We start from the raw sequence: 22,128 nt of genomic DNA, 5'->3' as shown, positions 1-22,128 counted from the left end.
ATTTTAATCCCAGTATTTGGGTGGCAGAGATAGGAAGATTACCATGAATTCTAAGCCAGCCTGAGACCTCATAGTGAATTCCAGGTCAGCTTGGACTAGAGTGAAACACTACCTCGTTCCCCCCAAAGTTCTTATTTTACTTTTATATTTAATAAAGTACCTACTTCTACAATCCTTTGTTAATAACATAAATATAAATTTAGATCTTCTGAAAATAAGTTTTATAAACATTTTAGGTTATGTTAGCATAGTGAATGGAGCATGAAGTTTGAACCAAATCTTGTGTAAATTTCAGGAATTTTCTGAACCCATTAATTCATAAAGTAATGCTAACCTAATATTTCAGTTTTTCTGAGAATTAGATAATTAAACTTACCAGCTTGTAAATTTTAAATGCTTGACAAGTACTAATTTAAAAAGCCTGGCCATTCCTGTAGGTCTGTATACTTAACATTGGTTTTGATAGACTTTACTGTTATTTTGGGAGTAAAATACTACATACTTTTAAATATTTTGTGCAATGTTGCCCAGAGTTCAAAAAGGTAGAAAATTTTGTCATATTTCCAATTGAGCATCCAAGAGTTTAAATGGGTACAAATGGACAGGGAAACTCCAGGAGAGGCATCATCCATTTGCATCTGTTCTTTCAGGGTACCAGTGGGTTAGATTATGAGAACAGGAATTACAACGAAACAAGGACAACCCTCTAGAGACATAAATGAATTTTATCCTGTGAACTCCTGTTTGAACTCAAGAATGAATTAGCACTGCTAATGGAGGAGGCTCATTTCCCAAGTAAGGTTAGAGTTACTGTTTTTGTTGTTTGTGACAAGGTCTCTATGTAGCCTGGCTGGCCTTGATCTCACATATTCCTGATATAGCCTCCTGAATTCAGGGGTTATAGGTGTGCATTACCACAGGTGGCTTACATTTTCTTTAATAAGGAAAAACTGCAATTGGGAGCCTGTAGTACCTGGTCTTGTATGGCATATCTAGTAGTGAGATTTTTCTTCCCATGTTACATTCTAGGAAATACCTGATAATATTCGTTGTTCTCTACTCTATTCAAGCTGTGGTCAGTATGACTGTAAATAGAATAAGCCTTCCATCCTGGCATTGAAGTTTATAAATTAATGAAGGATTAGAGTAGCTGGTGGGATTGGAAGTTTTTGCTGATTTTGAAAAGAAGAGTGACTTAACTATCATGGGTTCATAGTTGACTCTAGATAGCCTTTTGTTGTTGCTTTTTAAATTTTTTTTTGTTTTATGTTTATTTATTTATTTGAAAGTGACAGACAGAAAGAGGCAGAGAGAGAGAGAATGGGCACGCCAGGGTCTCTAACCACTGCAAACAAACTCCAGACGCATGTGCCCCCTTGTGCATCTGCCTAACGTGGGTCCTGGGGAATCGAGCCTTGAGCCTGGGTCCTTAGGTTTACAGGCAAGCACTTAACCGCTAAGCCACCTCTCCAGCCCCTTGTTTGTTTTTTTTGAGGTTGGGTCTCACTTTAGCCCAGGCTGACTTGGGATTTACTCTGTAGTCCCATTGTGACCTTGAATTCACAGCCACTTTGCTGGATAATTTTTTTGCTTTGTTTTAATATTTTTTAATTTTTGTTGGGGGGGGGAGGGAGAAAGGAGGGAGGAATCGAAAGAGACTAGGCATGCCTGTGCCTTAGTCACTCCAGATGCTTGTGCTACCCTGTGGGTATGTGCGACCTTGTGCTTGCCTCATCTTTTTGCATCTGGCTTACATGGCTTCTGGAGAGAGATCAAACATGGGTCCTTAGGCTACGCAGGCAAGCACCTTAACTGCTATGTCATTTCTCCAGTCCTACTCTTTAAAAAAATATATATATTTAGCTGGGCATGGTGGTACAGATCTGTAATCTCAGCACTCAGGAGGCAGAGGTGGATGGATTACTGTGAGTTCATTACTGCAAGTTTAAGGCCATTCTGAGACTACATAGTGAATTCCATTTCAGCCTGGGCTAGAAAACAAGACCCTACCTTGAAAAAAAAAATATATATGTAAAATTTGCAAGGAGAAAGAGAGAGCTCGTGTATGCTCCACTATGCATCTGCTTTTGCCTGGGTGCTATGGAATGGAATCTAGGCTGGCTGGCTTTAATGCCTGAGCTATCTCCTCAGCCCGAACCTTTGATTAACATAACCACTATTCTTTCTAACACAGCTCAGCTACTTGAGACCAAAACCCAGAATGAACACTTTCCATTGACAGTTACCAATTTTGTTGACCTTTAGAGGTATAGTTTTATAGTCTGCCGGAGGATAGATGAACTCTTAAGCCTAAGCAGAAATTGGAGCTGTTTCCTCTAAGAACTGTACGTGTAATGAAAGAACAGACAAAACCAACCTAAGGAAAAATTTTCCAAGTCAGCTGAAGAAAGGTCACCCTTAGAATTCATAAGCAAAGACACACCAGTCACACATACATGTCAAATTTAAGCTCATTGCATGAAATTGTGGCTAGGACTACTGTCATCCCTATGGCAAGAGATCTAAATAAGCTTAGAGCTTATCTAGGAAAATATATCCACAACTAAGGATTTCAGAATACATATTTCAGGGCTGGAGAGATGGCTTAGCAGTTAAGCACTTGCCTGTGAAGCCTAAGGACCCCAATTCGAGGCTCCATTCCCCAGGACCTATGTTAGCCAGATGCACAAGGGGGCGCACACATCTGGAGTTCGTTTGCAGTGGCTGAAGGCCCTGGCACGCCCTTTATCTCTCTCTATCTGCCTCTTTCTCTCTGTCTCTGCTCACTCTCAAATAAATTAAAATAAACGAAAAATTTTTAAAAAATACATATTTCAGCTTAAGTGAGTATCTTCATTATCCAGTATCATAAATTGCATGGAAAAGCTACTGTAAATAAATGTCAGCAGCCCAGACTTTTGGTACCTCAGATAAAAAATGATAGTGAGGGGGGAGGGGGGAGGGAATTAACATATTTATTATAATAATGGAAAATGCTAATAAAAATTTAAAAAAAAAGAAAAACAAAACATAAAGAAAGCATGAAATTTGATCCCCAGGAAAAAAAAAAGTGATAGTAATCTAGCCTTGAGTGGTGGTGTACAACTTTACTTCCAGCACTTAGGAGGATCACCTTGCATTCGAGGCCAGCCTGAGACTACATAGTACCAGGTCAGCCTGGGGTAGAGTGAGACCTTACCTTGAAAAACCAAAAAAGGAGCCAGGCACGGTGGTACATGCCTTTAATCCCAGCACTTGGGAGGCAGAGGTAAGACCACTGTGAGTCTGAGGCCACCCTGAGACTACATAGTGAATTCCAGGTCACCCTGGGCCAGAGTGAGACCCTACCTCAAAAAAATAAACAAAAAAAGGCTGGAGAAGTGGCTTAGCAGTTAAGGTGCTTGTCTGCAAAAGCTAAGGACCCAAGTTTGATTCTCCAGTATTCACGTAAGCCAGATGCACAAGGAGGCACATGCTTCTGGAGTTCATTTGCAGTGGCTAGAGGTCCTGGTGCACCCATTCATCCCCCCCCCCTTTTTCTAATAAATAAATTTTTAAAAGGTGATAGTGAATTGAGCCTCTGAAGTATGTGTGTATTATATTGTTTTGTGTATGTGTTGTGTTTTGTTTTGATACAGAGTCTCATTGTATGAGCTGGTTGTTATGGAAATCACTATGTAGCTTATATTCAGACTCATGATCCTCCTGCCTTAGCCTTCCAAGTGCTGCTGGTATTGCAGATGTGAGCTAACATGCTTAACAGTATAATAAGTGTATTTAAACCAGGTACAGTGTCATAACAATAGTCTTGTTAGTGGGTTAGCTGAGACAGAATCATATGAGCCCATGAGTTCAAGACCAGCATTGGCAACATAGCCAAACCCTTCTTTTTCTTTCTTATATTTTCATATATTTGAGGGTTTTTTGATAATTTTTTTTTTTTTATTTGAGAGAGAGAATGGGCATGCCAGGGCCTCTAGCCACTGCAAACGAACTCCAGACGCATGCACTAATTTGTACTCACGGGTTCTGGGGAATCTAACCTGAGTCCTTTGGCTTTGTAGGCAAGTGCCTTAACCTTTAAGTCATCTCTCCACCACTTGTTATTGATCTAAGATAGGGTCTCAGTATACTGCTAAAGGCTGGCCTTCAATGTTTCATCCTCCTAACTCAGCCTTTTGGTATCTTTTAAGAGTTAAAAGGACTAAAAAGAAAAACTCAGGCCGGGCATGGTGGCACACGCCTTTAATCCCAGCACTGGGAGGCAGAGGTAGGAGGATCGCCGTGAATTCGAGGCCACCCTGAGACTGCATAGTGAATTCCAGGTCAGCCTGGGCTAGAGTGAGACCCTACCTCCAAAAACAAAAACAAACAAAAAAAAAAAAAAAAAAAGAAAAGAAAAACTCAGATGCTATTTTGAGTGGTAGTGCAATAATAGTTTTGATATGAAATGAAAATGCACTGAAATCAAATATTAAATGAGAAAGTGCCTCCTTTCTGCTTTTTTTTGGTTGTTGTTGTTTGAGGTAGGGTCTCACTCTAGCTCAGGCTGACCAGGAATTCACTATGTGGTCTCAGGGTGGCCTTGAACTCTCAACTGTCATACTACCTTCTGCCTCCCGAATGCTGGGATTAAAGGTGTGTGCAATCATACCCAGCTCATTTCTCAGTGCTTTGGCCTCAGATACTTTGACTCTTCTCTGGGAAGTGCATGTTTTGAGGGTTAACCAAGAATGTTATCACAGCTTTGTCATTATGCATCATGTATACCTCCCTTTGGATAGAGGGGCACAGCCTTTTGTTGGAGGATTGGAGTAAAGTAATAAAGGATCTGAAAGTGGGTGTTGGGCTCGAGAGATGGCTTAGTGGTTAAGCGCTTGCCTGTGAAGCCTAAGGACCCCGGTTCGAGGCTTGGTTCCCCAGGTCCCACGTTAGCCAGATGCACAAGGGGGCGCACGCGTCTGGAGTTCGTTTGCAGAGGCTGGAAGCCCTGGCGCGCCCATTCTCTCTCTCTTCCTCTATCTGTCTTTCTCTCTGTGTCTGTCGCTCTCAAATAAATAAATAAAATTTTTTTAAAAAAATTAAAAAAAAAAAGAAAGTGGGTGTTTGTGGAACTTAGACCACTCTTACAACCAATGATAATTTAGAGAGCAACAAGATACTAAGGAGGAGGAAATTCCAAAGAAAATGTAGGGATGCTTTGTCTGCTCATGAAGTAGGAATGGAATGAAGTTTGGATATTATTATATTGCATTTACATGTGTAAGGAACACTGCTGAGTGAGAAAGAATAAATGCCCCTACACATTGGTTTTGGTGAGAGAGCGCCCTTTCCTACTTATGTGCTTAGTCCCGTCAAACCTCACCCCTCTTTTTCTGTTAGCTTTTTGTTTATTTATTTTGTTGTGTGTATTTATATGGGCATGTTCATGTATGTGGGTAAAGGTGCACATATAGTGGTTAGAGGATAACTTTTTAGGTGTTGACCCTTGCCTTGTACCTTGCTTGAGGCAAAGTCTCTGATTGTTCACATACTACATTCTCCAACAAGCTTCAGGTAATTCTTTCATCCCTGCCTTCTATCTCCCCAGAATTACAGAAACCTTTCATAGCTTCAGGCTTATTTACATTGGGTTTGATATCTGAACTCAGGTACTCAGGTTTGCCTAGCAAACACTTTATCCATGGAACCATCTCCCCAGTCCATTTGTATTTTTGTTTTAAGATGGAATTTTAATTTATTTATTATTTATTAATTATTATTATTTATTTCAAGCTGACCTTGAACTCTCTATCATCCTAACTCAGAAAGTGCTGGGATTATTGGCATGTGCCACCATCTCCAGTTCAGCTTTGTTTTTGATATTAGTGGAGAGTATCATAATTCCCAGTGAGTCCTTCTGGAGACTGTTTGACCTTAAAGAATTTTTATTGTGTTTTTGAAACAGGTTCTCATTAGCTCCAGCTGACCACAAACACACAATCCTTGGTGCTGAAATTAGAAACATCATAACACCATGCCTGGCTTGAGCCTGTGTTTTTTTCCCCCCCATATATTTTATTTATTTATTTGAGAGAGAATATGAACTGGGTACACCATGGCTTCTAGCCACTGCATACAAACTCCAGACCCATGTGCTACCTTGTGCATCTGGCTTACATGGGTCCTGGGGAATCGAACCTAGGTCCTTAGGCTTTGCAGGAAAACACTTTAACAGCTCAGCCATCTCTTCAGCCCTGAGCCTGTGTTTTATATTCTTTATGGGTGTCCATGTATATGCCCCTCATTTCTGGACCTCAGCCCTCTCATACTTGTATGGACAGTGGGAAGCATCTTGTTTATGTTCTTTCCCTTCCATTCAGAGCAGAGCTGAGACCCTACCACTTGTCGTATATCATTGCCTTCCTTAAGTCTTAAAGTTTAGTTAACAATGATAGTAAAAAAAGATAACCAGCAAGGAAGTCACAGTAACTGAAAAGAAAATTAGTGAAGAAGGTGGTAGATGTGAGAATAAGTAGTGGAAAGAAAGAAATGGAAAATGAGAGAGAAGTTAAAATAACAGTGAAGTTAGAATAAGTAAGGTCATTTATACATGCCTACACATAAAATCTTACAAAGAGGGCCTGGAGATTGGTCAGTGATTAAGACATTTGACTGCAAAGCCTAACAACCCGAGTTCTATTCCTCAGTACCCACATAAACCAGATGCACAAGGTGGTGCATGCATCTGGAGTTCATTTGCACGGGCTAGAGGACGTGGTGCATCCATGCTGGCTGGCTGCTTGCTCTCGCGTGCTCAATCTCTCTCTCTTTCTCCCCCTGCTTGCAAATAAATAAATAAAAAAAAATATTTTTAAGAATTTGGGGATGGAGAGATGGCTAATAGGGGTTAAGGTGCTTGCCTGCAAAGCCAAAGAATCTAAGTTTTATTACCCAGTGCCCATGCAAAGCCAGATGTACAAGGTGGTACATGCACCTGGAGTTCGCAGTGACTAGATATAGGCTGTAGTGCACCCATTTTCCCTATATATCTACCTCTTTCTTGCTCAGTAAATAAATAAGATATATATTTTTTAATTTTGTCTCAATTTAAAACATTTTTTTTATTATTTTTATTTATTTGAGAGTGACAGACAGACAAAGAGGCAAGGAGAGAGAGAGAGAGAGAGAGAGAGAGAATGGGCACACCAGGGCCTCCAGCCACTACAGACGAACTCCAGATGCATGCGCCCCCTTATGCATCTGGTTAACGTGGGTCATGGGGAATTGAGCCTTGAACCGGGGTCCTTAGGCTTCACAGGCAAGTGCTTAACTGCTAAGCCATCTTTCCAGCCCAATTTTGTTGCAATTTTTATTAACATTTTCCATGATTATAAAAAATACCCCATGGTAATACCCTCCCTCCCCCCAATTTCCCCTTTGAAATTCCATTCTCCATCATATCCCCTCCCCATCTCAATCAGTCTCTCTTTTATTTTGATGTCATGGTCATTTCCTCTTCTTATGATGGTCTTGTGAGGTAGTGTCAGGCACTATGAGGTTGTGGATATCCAGGCCATTTTATGTCTGGAGGAAGCATGTTGTAAGGAGTCCTACCCTTTGGCTCTTATGTTCTTTCTGCCCCCTCTTCCGCATTAGACCCTGAGCCTTAGAAGGTGTGATCTTAAGTGTTACTTAGTACTCCAGTCACTTCTTTCCAGCACTATGATAAGAGTGAAAAGAGTCAGAAGAAAAGAAAAAAGGTTCAAATTAACAAAGTAAGTAGCAGCATATGATTTTACACCCATCAAATCGACAAAGTGAACGTGTGATACTACCAAGAGCTGCTGAGTATGTAGAGCAATGAAGCCTTCAAAAAAATAGGAAGTGTTTAAGACCATTTAGGCTGCTAAAATCATACTTAGGTGGGATTAATTTATAAATAATATCCATTTTTCACAATTCTGGAGGCTGTGTAGTTCAAGACGCCAGCAGGTGCTATGTGTGGTGAAAACTTGCCCTCTGCCTCAGAAGTTGCTTCTTGTTCTTGTTTTATCCTCATGTAGCAAAAGGGGCTGAAGGGATTAACTGCTCACTTCAAGTCACTAATCACCACCCAAAGGTCTCACTTCCTAGTACCATTACCTAGAAGGTTAGGATTTCTGTAGGAATAATTCAGGCTGTAGCAAAAACGAATGAAATACAAAGGAAACTAAGTGTTTTGTTACGGTTACTAGTGTTTGTTTTTTTTTTAAGGGATCGTGTATATAAACTAAGATCGAATTCAGTTCTAATAGCTATCATAATTGCAGAATAATTAGTATGAATAGTATTTTGGAAACATATATAATAATTTATTATTTATTTAAGCCTGTCCATTACAAAAATTGTAAGTAATGCAGAATGCTATTAGGTCTTCACATTCATAATTAAAGGAAATGTTACATTTTTATTTAAGATGAATGAATTGGCTGGAGAGATGGCTTGGTGGTTAAGTGCTTGCCTGTGAAGCCTAAGGACCCCAGGTCGAGGCTCAATTCCCCAGGATCCATGTTAGCCAGATGCACAAGGGGGCACACACGTCTGGAGTTCGTTTGCAGTGGCTGGAAGCCCTCGCGCGCCCATTCTCTCTCTCTTTCTTTCTCTTTCTGCCTCTCTGTCGCTTTCAAATAAATAAAAAATAAACAAACAAAAAATTAAAAAAATTAAAGATAAATGAAAAATGTCTGTTGTCACTCAAGTTTATAAATCTACCTTAAATAAAACTTTGTGGCCACGTGCCTTGAATCCTAGCTTTTTGGAAGCTGAGGTAGGAGGATCTCTGTGAGTTTGAAGCCAACCTGAGACTACATAGTGAATTTCAGATCAGCCTGGGTTGGAGCGAGACCCTACCTTGGGAGAAAAGAAAAACGTTGTGAACCATATATAAGAACCAGCGTCCTGTGCCTGGGGGTCTTCAATGGATAAAGCATTTGCCTCTCAAGTGTAAGGTCCTCAGTGTGGATCCCTAGAATCCACATGAAGGCAGACACTGGGCATGACCCTCCCTCTCCACCCCAATTTGAAGCAATTTTGCTGTTTTTGCCTCCTAAGTATGGGATTATAAATGAGAGCCACTGCCGGGCGTGGTGGCGCATGCCTTTAATCCCAGCACTTGGGAGGCAGAGGTGGGAGGATCATCAAGAGTTCGAGGCCACCCTGAGACTACATAGTTAATTCCAGGTCAGCCTGGACCAAAGTGAGACCCTACCTCGAAAAAACAAAAAAACAAACAAACAAACAAATAAATGAGAGCCACTAAGCCCAGCTTTAGAACTATAGCTTAAAATTATTTATTTACTTGAGAGAGAGAGTGAGCTGGGTGTGGTGGTACTTGGAAGGCAGAGGTAGGGGGAATCACTGTGAGCTTGAGGCCACTCTTGAGAATACATTGTGGATTCCAGGTCAGCCTGGTCTAGAGTGAGGCCTTACCTTGAAAAAATAAAATATTATAAAAAAAAATAGAGAATGAGAGACAGATAGATAAAATGGGCACACCAGGGCCTTTAGCCATTGCAAACAAACTCCAGACGCATGCTCCACCTTGTGCAGCTGGCTTACATGGGTCATGGGTCCTGGGGAGTTGAATACAGCAAGTACCTTACCACTAAGGCATCTCTCCAGCCCAGAATTACAGGTTTTTTTGTAATTAAAAATTTCATTTTTTTTTTTGCTTTTTGAGGGCAGGGTCTCAGTCTAGCTCAGGCTGGCCTGCAATTCACTATGTAGTCTCAGGGTGGCCTCGAACTCACAATGATCCTCCTACCTCTGCCTCCCGAGTGCTGGGATTAAAGGCGTGAGCCACCATGCCTGGTAAAAATGTTTTTATTATATTTATGAGAGAGAGAGGGAGAAAGAATGGGTGCTCCAAGGCCTACAATCACTGCAAACAAATTCCAGATGCATGCATCCCCTTGTGCATCTGGCTAACATGGGTCCTGGGGAATTGAACCTGGGTCCTTTGGCAAACGCCTTAATTGCTAAGCCATCCCTCCAGCTCCGTTTTGTAATTTTTATTTTTATTTTTTTATGAGAGAGAAAGAATTCTGCACCATGGCTTCCAGCCACTGCAGTTGAACTTCAGACACATGTGCATGTGCGACCTTGCACATTTGCATCACCTTGTATGTCTGGCTCACCTGGGATCTAGAAAGTCAAACATTGGTCCTTAGGCTTTGCAGGCAAGCACCTTAACTGCCATCTCTCTAGCCCAAGAACTGTAATTTTAATTTTGATCTTTCTGCCTCCAAAATTCTTGTCCATTCCATGTCATTAAATGCTTATTTCTGGCAGTTTTTGATGGATTTTTGGAAGTGGCCAAGTTAACTCACTGCACTTTACAAAATGGGACTTTAATCAGATATACATTAACAATAATTAACGATAACTAAAATAATATCTAACAGGACTTTATACTCCAGAATTTTCTTACATGCATGGCCTGTTCTCTTACTCATTAAGATGTGCAAATGATTCATTGGTAGCTGTCATGTTCCTCTTTTATTTTTATGCTGTTGGTTATAATTCTGTACATATTTAAGTTAAGTTTTTGTGTTACAGTTTTGAGTCTGGAGTCCTTCTGTCTCTGCCTCCTGAATGTTGAGATAACAGGCATGTGCCACTGTTTGTACCTTGCTCATTTTGTATCTTAATATAACTGTATGACTTGTTTCTTTATTATTTTAAACCACATTCTGTCTTGGCTTTATGTTCTAGGATCGAAAATTAACAAAGTCTGAAAGGCAGAGGTTTAAAGAAGAGGCTGAAATGTTAAAGGGACTTCAACATCCCAATATTGTTCGATTCTATGATTCCTGGGAATCCACAGTCAAAGGAAAAAAGTGCATTGTTTTGGTGACTGAACTAATGACATCTGGAACACTTAAAACGTAAGTCCATCAATATTGAAAAAATTGAGCAAGAATTTTGGGTGAATATCTTACGTAGCTATACTTCGGTTGCTCAGTCTACTAAATTAAGAATAAAGCTCCAACGATTATTACGCTTTATTTTTCTGCCTACAAGATTCTCTGCTGTATAACATTATTTCACAATCATTTATCAGTAACTTAAAGTGAGAGATTATTATAGAATAGACATAATTGTTTGTTTTAAGTCATATTGATTTGGTATTTCTAAAGTTGAGTGGCTAAAGGAGCGAAACTCATATGTTAAGGTAGCCCTCTAGTGGTTAAAATGAAATTAAATTTATTGAGAAACTTTTGCTACAGCTGTGCAAATTGCTATCACTATTTTCCATAGCACCAGAAATTTAAACCCAAATAGCTAGACTTACTATCCCTTTCAGAGATATAGATGACATGCAGAAATTCCCAGTTAATCTGTTATAAAGAGTTTTAGGTAAAAGTGAGCTAATTAATCTTTGGTCTTTGGAACAGTCTTGTATCTCCTGGATATAGTCACTTGCATGTACCATTGGATGCTACGTGTAACAAGTTTCAAAGCCAACAGAAATTTCTTTTCTGTAAACCCTAATTTCTCTACTCAACATTTCTGTTCATGGTAGTATCTCTTTCCTTAGCCATACAGGCCTCTTATTTACATACCCATTTCTTCCACTAGAATGTACTTCCTAGCACTGTGTTTGTAATTTGATAAATACTTGAATGAATTTGATAAATTAATGGAAATTTATGTGGTAGTTATGTGTATATCTGTATCTTGATTCTTTTCATAACCTAAGAGTACCTGTGATGGTTAATTTGTGGTTATCAACTTGACACTATTTAGAATCACAATGGAAACAAACCTTTGGTCATGTCTGGGGGTTTTTCTAGATGAGCTGAAGGAAGAGGACACACCCTAAATGTGGGCTGCACCATTCCATGTCCTGGATTCTTGGACTGCATAAAAAGAAAGCTAGCCAGGCATCGTGGCACACACCTTTTAATCCCAGGCATAGGTAGGAGGAGCACCATGAGTTTGAGGCCACCCTGAGACTGCATAATGAATTCCAGGTCAGCCTGGGCTAGAGTGAGACCCTACCTCAAAAAACAACAAACAAGCTGGTCGTGGTGGTGCATGCCTTTAATCCCAGCATTTGAGAAGCAGAGAGGTAGGAGGATCACTGAGTTTGAGGGCAGCCTAGAAGTTCAGAGTTAATTCCAGGTCAGCCTGGGCTAGAGTGAGATCCTACTACTTCAAACCACCCCCCACCAAAAAAAAAAAATTGAGACATGTTGGATAGCACAGGGATTGGAGTGGAGATCCTGTGGAGATGCTGACCTACATAAGTAAAATAAAATATGGAACATAACAAGCCATTTCAATATAAGCTTCAGTGGAGGAAAGGATAACCTCTAAATAAAAAGTGAAAGATAAGTAACTCAAAGGCAAAATAAGAGTTAATATCTTTAAATTCTTTTGGAATTTCATATGAGATATAAATGCTTGATGTGCTTGTTTCATTATCTGTATGTGTAATGGCAGATGTCTTTAGAAATAAAATGAGTAGAGATGAGTTAGAGTTAAACCTGTGTCAAAAATTGGAATTATCCATAAAAAGGCAGAACTTAGGACTCCAGTCATTGAAAACTACAGGAAGTTTTTGAGGGTATAGTCTTTTTTGTTTGCTTTTTGTTTGTTTGTTTGTTTGTTGAGGTAGGGTCTCACTCTAGCTCAGGCTGACCTTCACTCTGTAGTCTCAGGGTGGCCTCAAACTCTCGGCGATCCTCCTACCTCTGCCTCCCGAGTGCTGGGACTGAGGGTATAGTCTTGAAAAATACAAATTCCTATTTTTTGCATCACTTGCGTCTACAGATACTACCATTGTCCTTATATTTTTGTATTCTCCTATATCATCTTTCTCTCTTTCTGTGTGTGTAGAGGGTAGGGTATCAGTTCTTGGCTTCCATCTTGTTTGAAAATATCTTTTAATGTTCACCATTACACACCAGGCAGGCCTGAGAGCTTCTGGAGGTTCTCTTGTCTTCCCATCTTTGCATGGAACATTAGTGTTATAGATGCATGTTACCACATCCTTCTTTATCAAAGTAAGTGCTTTCCAGATGGAGCCATTTCATCAGCCATATGTATGACTTCATAATGTAAATTTGTTGTAACTATCTGTTGCAGGAAACCGAAGCCAAGAAATATTAATCAGTTGATTGCAAGAAAATTCCCCAAGACATTTTCACAGTCCATTGGTCTTACATTTGGTCTTTCCACACACAGAAAGTTTTCTCATGTGTTAGCATATCAGGAAGCAGAGAAAGGAGAATGAAAGTGCTTACTTTGCTTTCTCTGCCTCCACTTTGTCCGTCCATCTGTCCGTTGTCCATCCGTCCGTCCGTCCGTCCGTCCATCCATCCATCTGTCTATCTATGTAGAGAGAGAGAGAGGGAGAGAATGAGAATATGGGTGTACTGGGGCCTCCAGCCATTGCAGACAAACTCCAGATGTATCTGCCACCTTGTGCATCTGGCTTATGTGGGTACTAGGGAATCAAACTGGGGTCCTTTGGCTTTGTAGTCAAGGGTCTTAACTGCTAAGCCATCTCTCCAGTCCCTCGTTTTGTTTTTTTTTTCATTTTTTTTTTTTTAATGGGATGGTGCCACTCATTCAGAGTAGGGTCCCACCCTGCCTCTGTCCTCTCTGGAAATAACCTTACCTTACCCAGAGGCATGTCTCCTAGATGATCCTAAATCTAGTCAAGTTAATACTATTAACTACTGAGCCCTTGGAACAGCAGTTTCCAGTTTCTCCTTAACTACCTTTCTAACAACTACCACCTGCTTTCAGAAAACATCCACCTGCGATACTTTTATGTCATACAGCATTATGTATCCATTTATGATCTTTCATGTTTGACATATTTCACTTAATGTTTGGGAGGATCATGTATTTTAATATATTAATTTTATTTCCTTTTTTCTCAATTTTTATTAACATTTTCCATGGTTATAAAAAGTATCCCATGGTTAATTTTATTTCCTTTTAAATTATACTCTGTTGCACAGAAATTTCACCTGTGGCACAGAAATTGTTCACCTGTTCCTAGACATTTGGGCTTGTTTCCACCATTTGGCTTTTATGGTTAGAGCATCTTTAGGAGTACCTGTTTTCATTTCTTTTGGATTTATTTCTGAGCATGAAATTGATAAGTTAGTTGATAATTTGGTTTTAACTTTGTGAAGAACTATGACTTTTGGTTGTTTTTTTTTTGTTTTGTTTTGTTTTTCGAGGTAGGGTCTCACTCTGGTCCAGGCTGACCTGGAATTAACTCTGTCATCTCAGGGTGGCCTTGAACTCATGGCAATCCTCCTACCTCTGCCTCCCAAGTGCTGGGATTAAAGGCGTGCGCCACCACACCCGGTAAGAACTATGACTTTTTTAAAAATAAAATTTATTTATTTCTTTGAGAGAGAAAACAAAGAGGCAGAAAGAGAGAGACAGACAGACAGACAGAATGAGCGCGCCAGGGCCTCAGCCACCACATAGATTCCAGACTCAAGTGCCACCTTGTGCACCTTGTGCACTTGGCTTATGTGGGTCCTGGAGAATTGAATGGGGATCCTTTGGCTTTACAGGCAAATGCCTTAATGGCTAAGCCATCTCTCCAGCCCCAGATTTTTTGTTTGTTTGTTTGGTTGGTTGGTTTTTCGAGGTAGGGTCTCACTCTAGCCCAGGCTGACCTGGAATTCACTATGGAGTCTCAGGGTGGCCTTGAACTCACAGCGATCCTCCTACCTCTGCCTCCCGGGTGCTGGGACTAAAGGCGTGCGCCACCACGCCCGGCTTCAGATTTTTTTTTTTTTAATAGCATGCCATTATAAATTTTGGATTTCCCTAATAATTAATGATTCTAATTTATTTGAAGGGTAGGTAGAAAACACGGGTACACCAGGCCTTCTGCCACTGCAAGGGAACTCCTCCTCTTTCCCCCTTCTTCCCCCCAGTGTCTCACTCTGGTCCAGACTGACCTGGAATTCACTCTGTAGTCTCAGGCTGGCCTGAAATTCATACCGATCCTCCTACCTCTGCCTTCTAAGTGCTGGGATTAAAGGCATGTATCACATCTGGCAAGCCTTTTCTTTAAAAAAAAAAAAATCTTTTTTTAACTTTTTAAATTCATTTGCAATCAGAGAGAATATGACAATGGGCATGCCAGGGCCTCTAGCCACTGCAAACAAACTCCAAATTCATGTGTCACTTTGTGCATCTGGCTTTTCTTGGGTACTTGGAATCAAACCTTGGTTCCTTAGGCTTTCCAGTTAAGTGCCATAACTGCCAAGCCATCTCTATAGCCCCATCACGAGTCTTCAGATGGGAACAAGGAATTTTGGGAATGGGATCATTTTATTGCTGTCTGATAAAGAATTGGTTTACATTTTGTCCCTCTATTAAGACTTAAATAAAGCCATGTTTAAAGTTGATAGACTAATTAATGAGAATCAGGAGTAAAAAGCAGAGAAAAGGGTATTAAAAATTTGTAGTCTCCCCAGTATAGGAGTGAGCTCAAATGATGTGGACATAGAGGATTTGATTGTTAGAGGATATGCCATTAAAAAGAAGCCAAGTACTTTACCTTGGGGGAACCTTAGGCCTACCCTACCTAATATAAGCTCCTGGGTTTAAAAATTGTAAATTTACTTCGAAGAGATTTTTTTTTATCCCTCCCTCCCCCCGCCCCCCTGCCAGGCAAGGTCTCCTAGCCCAGGTTGACCTAGAAATTCACTATGTAGTCTCAGGCTGGCCTCAAACTTATAGTGATCCTCCCACCTCTGCCTCCCAAGTGCTGGGATCAAAGTCATGCACCACCACGCCCAGCTTGAAAGAGTGTTTTTGAGAAGAGAGAGTTGTTGAGGTGCCATGCTCTTACTGGATTACCCAAGGAAGTGGTTCCCAAAGTTTAAGCAACCTAGAGGCTGCTGCAGCTTATGGTCCATGGTTTCCCAGTTATTGCTCTAGGGGTTACAAATCTTGGCATTGTCCACATGATGCTGGTTTGTAGGAATGCAGAGTGCAAGTTACAGATACTTGAAAGCTTCCTTCAGGATTTCAAATGAAGACCTGGGAAGCCAGGCATTGTGAGGTATGGTTGGGTTTCCTGTATGTATCTCCTGGGAGGACAGTGTATGAAGCTTGAGTGTGAAGCCTAGGAACGTGGAACATCTGGCAATGAATACCATTGTGTATTGAGTGGCTCTAGCTCAAGAGAGAGGCTATGAGGTCCACAAATAGCAAGCCAATGCAGGCAGAGATGTTGTTTAATCATTGTTAGGGTTTACGTCAGGATGCTATGTGCCCCTTCCGTCTGGATTTCAGCATTGCTTTGGTCTTGTCCTCCTTTGCTATTCTCCCACTTTTCCCTTTTGGGATGGAAATGTTTATTCTCTGACATTGTATACTGGAACAATACAACTTTCTTTTGATTTTAGAGGGTCTCACAGTAAGTGCCTTGAATCTCAAAAGAGACTTTGGACAGTGTTGAAACTTGACTATTGGGACTCATATAGATAGAGTGAATTTTTGCATTGTGAAATGGATATGAGGGATTGGGGAGTTGGCTCAACAGTTAAAGGTGTTTAATTGTGAAGTGTGTGAGCCCAGGTTCAATTCCCTAACCATCCTCACAGAGCTGATGCAGAAAGTGTCATAAGCATCTGGAGTTGGGTTTGCAGTGACAAGAGACCCTGGCATTTGCATGCACGTACGCGCGCGCGCGCACACACACACACACACACACACACACAACACTTTCAAAATGGATATGAGCCTTTTGAGTGTGTGTGGGGTTCAGGTATGGGATTTTAAGTGATGTGTTGGGTGTCAAGTGACAAAATATAGACTTGTGATAGTTGATCTTGTCAACTTTACTGTACAAAGAAATGCCAGGGACTTTAGTAAAAAATTCCTGGTCTGTGAAGGTGTCTCCAAAATTAGATCATGAAGAGTTCTGGTTTAACCAATGGATCGATCCCCTTGATGGATTCATACATAATTTGGTGGACTTTTTGGAATATGGTAAAAGGTGAGACCTAATTGGAGGATAATGTTCTTTATAGCTGTATCTTGCCTTAGTCTTTTTTCTTAGAATCTCTTTTCTGTCATGATACAAACTTCTGCTTTATTACAACCTCCCTTCCATCATGATCCTAACCCTCAAGGTAATGTCTCACTTTAGCCCAGGCTGACAAGGAACTCACTGTGTAGTCCCAGGCTTACATCAAACTCAGTAATCCTACTTGTGCTTCCCATGTGCTGGGATTAAGGGCATGCACCACATGCCCAGCTTAGTTGAGGAATTTTTGTTCATGGTCATTATTGCTTTCATTAATGTATTCTTTCTATATATACTTAATATAGTTTTGTCATAAAGGGAATTTGAATTTTACCACCTGCCTTTTCTGCATCAATTTAGATGATCATAGGGATTTTATCCTTCATTGTGTTGTTACCATATCCTACATTTATTGATCTGTCTAGTGTGTCCTTGCATCTCTGGGTTGAATTCCACTTGGTCATGGTGAGTAGAGTAGGCTCTATAATATACTTCATGGATTCACTTAATGAGTTTTGCCTCTGTATTTATCAGGAATGTTGATCTGTGAGTAGCTAGCTTTTCTCTTTCTCTATCCCTCCCTCCCCACTCTTCTCTCTCCTTCCCTTGAGAAGAGTTGGTATTCTTTTCTTTAAATGTTTGGTTGTACTCAGCAGTGAAATCACTTGAACTTTGCTCTAATTGGAGACTAATTACTGGTTCAGTCTTAATTGTTATTGACCTGTTAAAGTTTTCTTTTTCCTTCAGTCAATTATTGTAGGTGTATATGTCTAGGAATTTGTCTGTTTCTTATAGGCTTATGATAGTCTAATGATCCTTTCTATTTCTGTGGTCTTAGTTCTAATGGCTCTTGTTTTGTCTCTGATTTCACTTGAGTTTGTCGTACTCTTAGTAAGAATTTGTCCATTTTGTCTTCTTTTAAAATAATTATTTATTTGGGGGGGGGCGGGCAGAGTTGCAGATAGAGAGAATAGGCACACTAGGGCCTCCAGCTGCTGCAGATTCCACATGCATTTATCACCTTGTGCATCAGGCTGTGTGTGGTACTGGGGAATTGAACCTGGGTCCTTTGGCTTTGCCAGTAAGCACCTTAACCACTAAGCTATCTCTCCAGCCCAAATTTTATTTATTTTTTTTGGGGGGGGGGTTCAAGGTAGGGTCTCACTCTGGTCCAGGCTGACCTGTTGGCAATCCTCCTACCTCTGCCTCCCGAGGGCTGGGATTAAAGGTGTGCGCCACCACGCCCAGCTTTATTTATCTTTATTTTTAATTGTTTTTTTTGTTTATATGAGAGAGAAAGAGGCAGAGAGAGAGAGAGAGAGAGAGAGAAAGGGCGTGCCAGGACTTCCAGCCTCTGCAAACAAACTCCAGACACGTGCGCCCCCTTGTGCATCTGGCTAACGTGGGACCTGGGGAACCGAGCCTCGAACCGGGGTCCTTAGGCTTCACAGGCAAGAGCTTACCCACTAAGTCCTTATTTATCTTTTTAAGAGACCAATATTTTCCCATTTATGTTTGTTTTTTACTATCCCTCATACATTTTTAGGTTGATTTTGTTCTTGTTTATTTCCTTGAGGTTTTTGTTATTTTTCTGCTTCAAAAAATTTTTTTTTATTTGCTAGCAAAAAAAGGAAGGAAGGGAGAGAGAGAGACTATGTGTGTGTGAGTACACCAGGGCCTCTTGCCCCACTGCAAAGGAGCTCTAGATGCATGGTTTTACATGGGTACTGGCAACCTGGACCCTGAGCCAGCAAGCTTTGCAAACAGGTGCCTAACTGCTAAGCCATCTCCCTAGCCTTTCGCACTTACAGATGAGCCATCCTTCTCCATCTTCTGCTTTTTTTTTTTAAGGTAGGGTCTCATAGCTCAGGTTGACCTGGTTCTTACTGTCTAGTTCCATGTTGGCCTTATTTATTTGTTGGGGGGGGCGCAGAGAGAGAGAGAGAAAGAGAGAGAGAGAGAGAGAGAGAGAGAGAGAGAGAGGATGGGTACACCAGGTTCACCAGCTACTATAAATGAACTCCATGCACATGTGTCCCCTTGTGCATCTGGCTTACATTGGCACTGGGGGATTGAATTTGTGCCCTTATACTTTACAGGCAAGTGCCTTAACCGCTAAGCCATCTCTCCAGCCCTCTTTCTGTCTCTGGGTTGCCTTGAACTTATGGCGATCCTCCTACTTAGGTCTCCCGAGTGCTAGGATTAAAGGCGTGCACCACCATGCCTGGCTTCTTTCTGCATTTTTTTTTCTTTCTGCATTTTTGATGTAGGTATTGATTGTCATGAATTGCCTTCTTAGGGTTTCTTCTGCTATATTAATGTAGGTTTTGGTAGGTTGTGCTTACATAGTCATTTGGCTAACCAAGTTTAAAATTTATCATTAATCCACTGATCATTCAAAGGTAAGATGCTTTCTTAAAAAAAAATATATTATTTTTAGCCGGGTGTGGTGGTGCACACCTTTAATCCCAGCACTCGGGAGGCAGAGGTAATAGAATTGCCATGAGTTTGGTATGTATAGCATAGTATGTACATTTAGCCAGACAGCAGACATTATACCCCTAGGGCTCATAACTACCCCTGTTGTAGGTTTTCAGTATCAGGGATGTATCCCCTCTCATGGAGCAGACCTCCAGTCAGATTAGAGGACGGTTGGTTTTCCCCATAACAGACATGAGTATCTTAACTGGTGATTTCTCTCTCTCCCACTGAATTGCATGCAGCATAGCTTTTTCCAACTTTCTGTCAGTTGGTCAACATAGAGGAGGTTTTCAGCTCAGTTCCAGCAGGGTTTCTCAGTGGCCTTGCAGCCCAAGCATGTGGAGTCTTCAGCAATAGGGTCTTTCCATATATTCCTGGTGGGAAACCAGGGACCTCAGCAATGGCCTGTAACGTTTTGGTGCATCAGGGACCTCCTTGGCCAACAACTCACTGGAAGGTATCCCATCCCTGGCACGGAAAATTTTCTAGTAAAAATCTATGGATGCTTCCTAGACAGACTTGCTGCTTGATGCTGTAGTTGTCCCAAACTGTTTTGATTTCTGTTTGGATTTTAGTTAAAAACAAAACAAAAACTGGCCTACAATGGTGATATTCCCAGCACTCAAGAGGCAGGATGACTGAAAGTTGAGATCAGTTTGATTGACATAGTGAAATCCTGTTTAAAAGACAAAAGGGAAGAAAGAAAAGCTGGCTACCTATTATTGTTACTGTTGAGATGAGAAGTATTTGGAAGACTTATTTTTCTTTGTCTTTTAATAGAATTTTTTTGTTTTTGCTTTTGTTTTTCTTTTTTTTTAAATTATTTATTTATTTATTTGAGAACGACAGACAGAGAGAAAGACAGATAGAGGGAGAGAGAGGGAATGGGCGCGCCAGGGCTTCCAGCCTCTGCAAACGAGCTCCAGACGCGTGCGCCCCCTTGTGCATCTGGCTAACGTGGGACCTGGGGAACCGAGCCTTGAACCGGGGTCCTGAGGCTTCACAGGCAAGTGCTTAACCGCTGCGCCATCTCTCCAGCCCTGCTTTTGTTTTTCAAGGTAGGGTTTCACTCTACCCCAGGCTAACCTGGAAATCACTATTTAGTCTCAGGGTAGCATAGGACTCAGGTGATCCTCCTACCTCTGCCTCCTGAGTGCTGGGATTAAAGGAGTACATCACCACACCTGGTATTAATAGTTTTTTGAAAGCTCAATTTAACTCCTCTAACCTTACAAAAATAATCACTAACTTTTAAGGTTACTGAGTCTCAAAATTCTAAATTTGATATTCTCATCTCTGGTATGCTAGAATTTAGTGAAATTCTTCAAAGCATAAAACTCATATCATTGATAACTTGTTTGGTGTACTTTGCATTTTCCAGGTACCTAAAAAGGTTTAAAGTGATGAAAATCAAAGTTCTAAGAAGCTGGTGTCGCCAGATCCTTAAAGGACTTCAATTTCTTCACACTCGAACCCCACCAATTATTCACCGGGATCTTAAGTGTGACAACATCTTTATCACTGGCCCTACAGGCTCAGTCAAGATTGGAGACCTTGGTTTGGCAACTCTGAAGCGGGCTTCTTTTGCCAAGAGTGTGATAGGTATGTTTCAAGTGTATCTTGGAGCCTGACTAGCCTCCTAACAGTACTTTTTTTTTAGAAACCTGACCCTATCAGTTTTTCTGGCATAAAATAAACCTTCAGAAACCCATAGCTTGAACCTAGGTGTTAAGTTCTAAGTTACATGGAGAAAAACAAGGTGAATTTTATTAACAAAAACCTTATGTTACATTTATCCTGTTAATATATATATATAATGCATTTATACAGTAGAGGCAGTATGTCACTTCATAAAAGAAATTGGATATATCTTCAAAAACATCTGGCAGCCAGGCGTTGTGTTGCACTCCTTTAATCCCAGCACTTGGGAGGCACAGGTAGGAGGATTGCTGTGATTTCAAGTCCAGCCTGGGCTGAAGTGAGACCCTACCTTAAAACACACACACACACACACACACACACACACACACACACACACACACACCACCACCCCCCCCCCCCCACCTTAAAACACACACACACACACACACCTGGATAGCCGGGCATAGTGATGCACACCTTTTTTTTTTTTTTTTTAATTTTTTTTAAATTTTATTTATTTATTTATTTGAGAGCGACAGACACAGAGAGACAGACAGATAGAGGAAGAGAGAGAGAATGGGCGCGCCAGGGCTTCCAGCCTCTGCAAACGAACTCCAGACACGTGCGCCCCCTTGTGCATCTGGCTAACGTGGGACCTGGGGAACCGAGCCTCGAACCGGGGTCCTTAGGCTTCACAGGCAAGCGCTTAACCGCTAAGCCATCTCTCCAGCCCAGTGATGCACACCTTTGATCCCAGCACTTGGGAGGTAGAGGTAAGGAGGATCACTGAGTTCAAGGCCAGCCTAGAAACTATATATGAATTCCAGGTCAGCCTGGATTAGAGTGAGACCCTGCTTAGAAAGAAAAATACCTGGCTGTAGAAACTTTATTTGAAAATATGAATATCAACCTCTTACTTCCATCATTTAGAAGTTTTTTTTTAATATTTTAGTTTTATTTATTTG

At 40.9% G+C, this 22,128-nt stretch overlaps 1 protein-coding gene across 13 annotated transcripts in view; it reads left to right on the top strand.

Moving 5' to 3' along the window:
• Positions 1-22,128, top strand: part of Wnk1 (WNK lysine deficient protein kinase 1) — a 156,155-nt gene that overhangs the window by 33,611 nt on the left and 100,416 nt on the right. For all 13 annotated transcript variants that reach the window (XM_004669145.2, XM_045137326.1, XM_045137328.1 and 10 more), the window contains exons 2-3: positions 10,735-10,907; positions 20,904-21,124. In XM_004669145.2, coding sequence (XP_004669202.1) covers positions 10,735-10,907; positions 20,904-21,124 — 394 coding nt within the window. The remainder of the gene's footprint in view (positions 1-10,734; positions 10,908-20,903; positions 21,125-22,128) is intronic.

Source organism: Jaculus jaculus, chromosome 18, assembly GCF_020740685.1.
Source record: "Jaculus jaculus isolate mJacJac1 chromosome 18, mJacJac1.mat.Y.cur, whole genome shotgun sequence".
Lineage (NCBI taxonomy): Eukaryota > Metazoa > Chordata > Mammalia > Rodentia > Dipodidae > Jaculus > Jaculus jaculus.
This window is presented reverse-complemented; position numbering and strand designations above follow the sequence as displayed.